Source organism: Elephantulus edwardii, unplaced genomic scaffold (genome assembly GCF_000299155.1).
Source record: "Elephantulus edwardii isolate Elephantulus edwardi_28Jun2011 unplaced genomic scaffold, EleEdw1.0 scaffold00011, whole genome shotgun sequence".
Classification (NCBI taxonomy): domain Eukaryota; kingdom Metazoa; phylum Chordata; class Mammalia; order Macroscelidea; family Macroscelididae; genus Elephantulus; species Elephantulus edwardii.
In genome coordinates, this window is record NW_006399761.1 from 4,106,952 (window position 1) to 4,115,567 (window position 8,616).

General features: G+C 49.0%; 1 protein-coding gene across 1 annotated transcript in view; it reads left to right on the forward strand.

Annotated features, from left to right (window-relative positions):
* The window catches only part of ALMS1 (Alstrom syndrome 1), a 147,444-nt gene extending 139,470 nt beyond the window's left edge, over window positions 1–7,974 (forward strand). Inside the window, exons 24-27 of the mRNA XM_006881006.1 lie at window positions 1,308–1,482; window positions 4,097–4,160; window positions 7,115–7,214; window positions 7,930–7,974. Of these exons, the coding sequence (XP_006881068.1) occupies window positions 1,308–1,482; window positions 4,097–4,160; window positions 7,115–7,214; window positions 7,930–7,974 (384 nt within the window). The remainder of the gene's footprint in view (window positions 1–1,307; window positions 1,483–4,096; window positions 4,161–7,114; window positions 7,215–7,929) is intronic.
* Window positions 7,975–8,616: the final 642 nt, after the last annotated feature.

The window sequence follows — 8,616 nt, forward strand, 5'->3', positions numbered from 1 at the left end:
AAACTGCCTGCCTCCGGGTTTGCATCCCAACTCCTTGCCCACAAGGTCACCAGAGCCCATGCCACAGATTAGAGCCCCTTACTAATTTTAGGTTTTATATTTAGATAGAATGTTGATCATCTTGAGGTACTTTCTCTATACTGTGTGAAATGCGGACCTTGTTTCCGTTTTATGCAAATGTAGTTGTTGTTAGGTGCCATCAAGTTGTAGACAACTCACAGAGACCCTGTGAACAAAAGACCTGAACACTGTTCAGAGTTTCCAGAGGCAAGCTATTTCAGAAGTGGATGCCATGCCTGCTTCCAAGCTTATTTTCATTGGGGAGCTCCACCAAACCCAGTTCACCACGGGTAACTATCATCGTCAGCTCCTGGAGATGGCTTTCAAGATGGATTCCAGCCTCATGCTGCCCACCAGGTTTTTTAATTAGGAGGTTGTGTCTCCTTCCCTCATGCTCACCGATCTTGGCCACCCAGCTCCTAGAGATGACTTTCAAATGGGTATACATGCTTTTTAAACTCTACAGTTTTGTCAGCACTGTTTGTTAAAGCAACTGTCTTGTCCCCACTTAAGTAAATTTTGACTCCTTCGGTCTTCCTTATATTTTGGTCATTAAGTGGTATAGCCCTGGTCTGTCCATTTGCTGTAATGCTGAACACTGTGACACGGATCTGTCAAAAGTTACTCATAGTGGACAGTGTTTGGTGGAGCTCCCCGATTAAAACAAGCTTGGAAGCAAGAGTGGCATCTACTTCCCAAATAGCTTGCCTCTGAAAACTCTACGAAGTTCATGGAGAAATGATGAAAGTTAATCATTCATAGGGTCATTATGAGTCATCTATGACTCGATGGCACTTAACAAAAACAACAACTTTTATATGCAAAGGAAGCCACTGGAAGTACTTTGGCTTGCATCAGGCACACGTTAGTCTTTCAACTGCCAGCCATGCTCTTCACATTTTTATACACACACACATTTAACAAGGGCGTCTGTCTCCTGTTTATGCCCCTCTTGGGAGCTTGAGGAAATGTTCTTCAATGACACATTTACCTGAAGAAAACACACACAGTGGGCTGAGCCCGATCCTACCCCCATTTGGGAGGGTTGTAACTGCTGCAGCCTTGTTTCTTGGCTTTTTCCTAACACGGGTCTTGAATCCCTTTGGTTTCTTGGCTCCCCTTACAGAGAGTTAGTATATTCTTCAGTTCTGGACATGTAGAGACAGGCTTTCTAAGCTGTTGGCTGCTGTGCTGTTTTCCGTGGCTCTAGGAGAATATTAACGAGGGTTGGTCTTTATTTCCCTTAGGAAGCACTGCACCTTCACAGACCTGACTTCATCTTCCGCTCTGGGGAGCGGCTGAAGCGGCTCAAGCTAATCGTCCAGGAGAGGAAACTGCAGAGAGTGTTGCAGAGCGAACGGGACGCTCTGTTCAGAGACTGGCCAGGCTGCGGGGACCACACGGGCCCACAGCATCGGCAAGGTACGTGCATGGTCACTCTCCTGTGGAGGAAGGCAGGCCAGGTCCGTGGCTGCTTTATCTGCACAGAAACTCACTTGATGCAGATTGAAACTCACATGGCTCAGGGCCCTACACGGCACAATTTCCTTCTAAGAACTGAGACGACAGGAGTGGACAGTGAGAGGGCTGTGCGATGCTGTTCAGGGGCTTGCGTTGACAGCACTGAGAGGGCTTGAAGTGACAGGAGGGTGCACAGATGGAGGTCAGGAGTGAAGGGACTGCGCAGAGCAAGGAGTGCAGTCAGGAGATGGTTCTGCAGTGAGGAGGACGCCACACACAGGCGTGTGCACTGAGGGATAGTCTGCAGTAGTGGGGGGATTCTGTAGACAGGTGTACAGAAGTGAGGGAGCTAATACACAGGGGAGTGTCCTAGAAGGGGGATTCTGAAGATGCCAGTGTGCACTGAGTGGACTCTCCAGTCAGGTGTGTGCCGTGAGGGGGATTTTACGGGGGAGAGTCCCACAGGAGGATTCCACAGAAGTAGGGTGCAGTAGGGGGATTATGGAAGCATGAGTTTGTGCAGAGAGGTGAGGACTCTGCAGGGGGAAGCGAACAGTCTAAAGGCAGAAGCTGCAGAGGGCCGTCAGTGAGAGGGGATTGTGCTCACAGGAGGATGCAGTGAATAGTGGGGTACCTCTGCAGAGGGACGTGCTCAGTCAGGAGTGTGCCTTTACAGGAACTCCACAGAGAAATGTGTGCAGACGGAGACTGTCCATAGGGGAGTGAGCCTCGGCCACAGGTGGATTCTACAGACAGGAGGTAGAGCAGAATGAGGGGTACTGTACAAAGGGGTGTGGGGAGTATGCAGAGTGGGAATCTACAGACAGGAGTGCGCCATTGCAGGGACTCTGCAAAGACTAATGGACAGGGCCATTACAGGACTCTACAGAAGGGAGGGTGGCATCTAAAGAGGGGAGTGCAGTGAAGATGTTTCTGCAGACAAGAGGGGATACGGAAGGGATTCCCTACCAACAGTGTGTGGTATTATGGGCGCCTACAGAAGGTCGTGTGCCATGAGAGTCTCTACAGAACAGTGTACAGTTAGGTAACTACAGAGGATTTGTGCAGTGGGGGGGATCTCTACAGATGAAAGGGCCCAGTGAGGAGTTTCCGACAGAAGGGAGTGTGCCGTACAGGGGCTCTGCACAGTGAGATGCACTCCACAGAAGGTGTGTGCACACACAGGGTTATGTGCTGTGTCAGGGATGGGTTCTGCGAGGGAGTGTGTAATGAGGAGACTTCACAGATAGGAGTGTGCAGGTAGGAGCTCTATAGAAGCTTGTGTTTACTGAGGGAGACCCTACAGAGGAGACTGTGCAGTGTGAGGGACATGCCAGGAGTTTACTGGGAGATGGGCTCTGCACATGGAAATTTGCAGTAAAAGGAACTCTTGAGGAGGAGTGTGTGCAGTATGGGGGCCTCTACAGAGAGGAGTGTCCCCTAAAGGCGACTGTGCAGCGAGGAGGACTCTGGAGAGGCGTGCAGAGTATGGGTCACTCTACGAGGGAAATGTGCCGTGAGGGGGAATCTGTAGACATGAGTTTGCACTGACAGGGTCCGCAGCAGGCAGTGGACAGTGACAGCATTCTACCAAGGGGTGTGTGCGGTGAAGGACCTCTACAGAGCGCCCTGAAGAGTATTCTACAGAAGGTGGTGTGTAGTTAGGAGACTCTGCAGCAGATTGTATGCAGTGGGGGGAGTGTGGAGTGAGGGGGACATGACAGAAGGAGTTTACAGTGAGATGGGCGTTACAGGTGGGATGTGCAATAAGGGGAATTTGAGGAGGACTGAGTGCAGTGAAAGGGTATCTAGAGCTAGGAGTGTGCCGTTAACAGACCCTGCAGAGAGGAGAAATCTACAGAATGGCGTGCACACTTGGAGGACGCTACATAAGGTGTAAGATGTCAGAAGGGCGACACTACAGACAGGGATGTGTGTTATGGGGGATTATACCCAGGGGAGTGTGTAGGAAGACGGGACGCCCCAGCAAGCGTTGGACGGTGACGGGGTTTGACTTGACAGAGAGGAGTGTGCAGGGAGAAAGAGTATTACAGGAAGGAATGTGTCCTGATGGGGACTCTACAGACAGGAATGTGCAGCCAGGAGTGTACTATCAGTAGTTCTGTGCCGTTGAGAAGGTTCTAGAGACAGAAGTTAATGCACTGTTAATCTTATTTTACCGATCAGGAAAGGGAAGCATGAGATTGCATACCTTGTGCCATACTACGTTCCTAATAAGTGGAAAATCTGAGATTTGAGCGTAGATGAGGTGGTCTCAGGCTGCTGTGTCTTAGTGACTCGGTGTAAGGTGTCAGCAGAAGAGACATGAAAACTGATGCTTACGTTGCAGCATTGCCAATAAGCGCCCTAGCTTTTTACTCCAGTCTGGTCTGCTCGACAGGACACTGTGTGTCTCTTCAGGGGCTTCAGGCTTCTGGTACAGACCACATCCCCTACCCCGGCCTGACCCATTCTGAGGGCAGAGAGTCCTACAGCTCCCTCTCACAGCTCTGCACCATAGAATCCTTCCTTCCTAAGTTTCTATCAATCTAATGACCTTTTTTCTCTTGCCCAGGTGCCCTGGCTGCCAAGAAAAACAGACTTATTGGAAAGAAGGAAATGATTCAGAGGTCTAAACGGTAAGAATCAAATAATAAAAGAACATTTCGGTCCACTTAGTGATCATGGGTGCTAATGTGCCCAGTTTGTTCAATTTAGAGCAAAAGAAAGCTATGAAAGCACCAAAAAGAAAAATGTTATATTAAAAGGATTCAAGTAAAAACGAATCTTCACTACTCAGTGTGGCTCAGGCAGCATCATCTTAATTAGAAATGTAATTGGAAATAATAAATTTTATTTGGGGCTATATGTGTGTCCGTTTATCAGGATATATCCAGTGAAAACCTTGTAGCCAGCTTTACTCAAAATCACTTCAGAAATGCCTGTTGCTACTGTCATTCATTTTTGGTTTTTAGAAAACTGTGTTGCATGCAAAAAACATTTCTGGAAAGATGCAAAAGAAAAGACGAAACTGATAATAGTGGTTGCCTTCAGCAAGAAGTAGCTGGAGTTCAGAGGTAGAGGACAGACTCATTTTTAACCCTCTTTACTTCTGTGGTACTAACGAGCAACAGTGCAAAAAAAGATTGACCGAAATGACCCTAACCCTGACTAAATGTCACCAGCTAAAGCACACAAGTAGCAGAATGGTTAAAAAAACAAATCCCATCAGTATGACACATCTGAAAAATGAGAAAGATAAAGATCAAAGGTGGAGGGGGAAATCTACTGAGGAAATGGCCTCTAACAGAAAGGGGGGTAGCACTGCTAATCTCTCATAAAACAGACTTTAGGATGAAAACCAGCAGCGAGACAAGGGACACTGAATAAAAGGCTCAAAGGCACAATATAGACCAAGAGCACATGGTTGTTGTATACCTTCGAGTTGGAGCTGCCCCTCCAGCGGATTTTCAGAGGCAGTTAATCACATGGGAGGGGACTGCCCGTCCTCCTCCTGCAGAGCAGCTGGTGGCCTCGAACCGTGAGCCTTTGGGATCACAGTGCAGCTTCTTGCCACTAGGCCACCAGAGCTCCCTTGCTTAATATCTATATGTCAAATAATGGAGCTGCAGAATACTTAAGCACTGGTAGACATAAAGAAAGAAATAGACACCACAAGAGTAGGAGACGTCGGAACACCATGTTTAGAGAGGGACAGGTCCACTTGAAATAATCTCAACAAAGGCGCAGAAGAACGCACCTGTATCAGCATATTCAAAGTACTTTCTAGAAAAACTCAATCCCTTTTTCTCCAGTGCACACGATACACTCTCCAGAACTAAACATATATTAGGGCACAGAGCAAGCCTCAGCAAATTCAGAAGCATCAAAAGAATACAAAATACATTCTCAGACCACTATGTCATAAAACTAGAACTTAGAAACAACAGAATAAAGGATAAAAAAAATTACCCACGGGGAAGCTAGATTACTACTGGGTATAGCTGTGTGACATCGGGTCTGATCCAGCCCATAGCTGACCCTCCAGTGGGTTTTCAGAGGCAGTAAATCACATGGGAGGAGACTGCCCTTCCTTCTCCCAGGGAGAACCTGGTGGCTTCGAACCATGTGCCTTTGGGAATGCAGCACAACTTCTTATCAGTGGGTCACCAGAGCTCACTGGGTATAGAAGAAATAAAAAATGAAATTGAAAAGTTCCTTGGCACAAATAAGAATGAAAACACAAGCTGCAAAGACAGTGCTAAAGATCAGTGCACAAAGAATTAAAGCAGGGACTCCTTTGGTAGGGCAAGTTGCCCTCCTATTCTCCAGAGTGGTGGGTGCCCAGCCAGGGGAGCTTACCCCTGGCCAGCGTAGATCAGAGAGGACTTGAGGGAAAAAAATCAGTCACCTTCCCCTTTCCTGGAGCAACCACGTGAACTTGCCCACCAGCCGCACGAGAAAGAGGACTTTTTCTATAGGGTGAGTTGCCCTTCCCCTTCCTTGGAGAAGAGCCCTAACCAGGCATGCTCTTCTCTGCCAGTTGCATGGAACCAAGAGGGGACAAAGAAAAAGCCCTGAGCCACATGGCTTTACCAGCAAATTAAAAAAAAAAACACTCAGATTAGTTGTCACCAATTCTATATATAAAGTATTTCAGAAAACAAAAAAAGGAGGAATACTCCCAGCTCATTCTATGAAGCAGACTTAATCTTTACCTGACAGACCATAAGACACCACTAAAATAAAAAAACTGTAGAGCAGTATCTGTCATGAACATAGACAACTCCTCATTGGCTAGTAGAATCCAACAATAAATATAATAGTTCATCATGACCAAGTGGGATTCATAACAACTTATGAGTGATTGTATGAAAACCAGTTTTTCTTAAATTTTTACAAAGCTGTGCTTTAATCCAGTGCTTCTCAGAGTGTGGCCCTGGCCCTCTGAAGCTCATAGAGCTCCTGCCAGGAGACACGTGAAGACTCATCTTGGAGTAATCGCAGGAGGCTGTTTGCCCCTTTTCACTGGGCACTAACAGTGCAGAAGCAGTGAGTTGGTGGCACCGAGTAGACGTGTGTCCCTCACAGCTGCGTGCGAGTGTTTAACATAGTGGTGTTTTTAAAGCAAACCTGCACTGCAGGACCCAGCTGACACTGTGTCTCTTCAGATCCCCTGTCCATAGTCAGAATAAGTTGCTTCATCTCCTGTGACTCCGTGCAGCCTTCTGTCCACGAGCAGTAGAGTATCTTGCTTTAGTTTTCCTTGTGTTTAAATAGGTAATAGTAATCCGTGTTCATTCTCTATGTTGAAACAGTACATTTTTGTACCTAGGCTGAAAAACCAATGCCCTCTATGATTCTGCTCTTTCCCACAAGTAACCCCACGGGGCAGGACCTGACTGTGTACTTACTCAGCTGTCTTCCCCTCACCCTGGACTCAGGGTCACTGACACCACCGCCCAGTTCACCAGGAGGCTGGGGGTGCAGAGGGGACCAGGCCTGCCTGTGGAGAGATCGCTCGGTCACTGGTGCTGTGGGCTGTCCCCTCATACCTCACCCTCATTGACCTCCCATCGGTGCCATTTCGTAGGATTTATGAACAACTTCCAGAAGTTCGCAAGAAGAAGGAAGAGGAGAAGCGGAGGTCAGAGTATAAGTCCTACAGGCTGCGGGCCCAGCTGTATAAAAAGGTGGGTGGCCCGTGCCGGGGAGGGTGCTGCGGGACACGGGGAGAGATGGCCGCTCGTCCAGAGCTGGCTGAGGCTGTGCCATGACCCTGAGCCGTGACGCTGCCCCACCTGTGATGGGATTTCTGACCAGGCTTGGCCTCTGGCATTCAGAGCAGTGCCTCTCCTCAGGCCCCGCCGTGCACACATTTGGAATGAAGCAGATCCCACACGCAGCTCCGTTTAGATGACGTGATGATGAAATCCATGTCTACTCGAGTTGGAGTGTTTTCATTCCAGGCTCACACGGGGCGACCTCCCGGCTGCCACTGCTCCCCGTCCATGGTGACACCATGGTGCTGCTTCATTCAGACACCTGACCCACCCCAGTGCCAGAGGGTCCCAACTGCCATTGTCCTTGTGGCCTTCACTGCACCTGGGTGATTCTGAAAGTCAAGACGAGTTCAGGCCGGGGCGAGATTGGAGGACTGGCAAGGGCCCGGGCTTCCGTAGTTGGGGGCTCGGAGGAGGTGGCCAGCGGCCCCCTCGTCTGTCAGCCCCTGTACATGAACAGACTGTATCTGTAGAAGAGCCATTGATTACGGATCAATGTTTGTATAATGACCGTGGTTTCTAGAGCTGAGGGGCTGAGACGGGATCGGTCAGAGGCAGGCAGCTTGTCTTACGGGTGCAGTTTTCTCCCCAGAGACTAAGTTCCTTCCTTTCTCTTTTTCCACAGAAAGTGGCCAATCGAATCCTGGGGAGAAAAGTTCCCTGGGACTGACGTAAATTATTTTCTTCAGAGTCCCCGGGAGTGTATTTTCTAAACCTGGAGAAGCGCAAGCCCTTATGAGTATGCCTTCAATTAAGTTTACGCTGGTCCCTGCGTGGTTCAGTGGTGCCCTTGGCCAGCGTCGGGCAGTGCCTGCGGCACTGGTGCCTTCTCACCATCACCTCCTCTTAATTCTAGTTTAGCGTGAGTCCTGTTTTGTATGTGTTTTTATACTTTTAGAAAATAAATCACTTTTTATCACCTCCTGGTGAAGCACACACACAGGGTCGTTTCTTTCCCTCTGAAAGCAGCTGCAAGGATGTCGCTCTAGAGGGAAGTGTGATGTGGGGAGCACCCCTCATGCGGCCCCATCCGCTCACCCCATGGTCTCACCAGGCACGGCAGTGGTCAGCGTGCTCTGGTCAGCCTTCCCCGCGGGCTGGCCTAGCAGCCTTGGGAAGGAAAGCAGCCTCCTCGTAGACAGATCTCCCCCCATGCCCTGTTGTACATGCAGTTAATGTTTGTAACGTGGGAATGGCTTCTGAAAAGCCTGCCTCAGAGAGTAACAGGGTCTATTTCTCGGACCTAAAAGTACAGCTGAGGCTCACAGTGCCCGGGGGCGGGGGCTGAGCACCCCACAAGCAATGAGGCCTT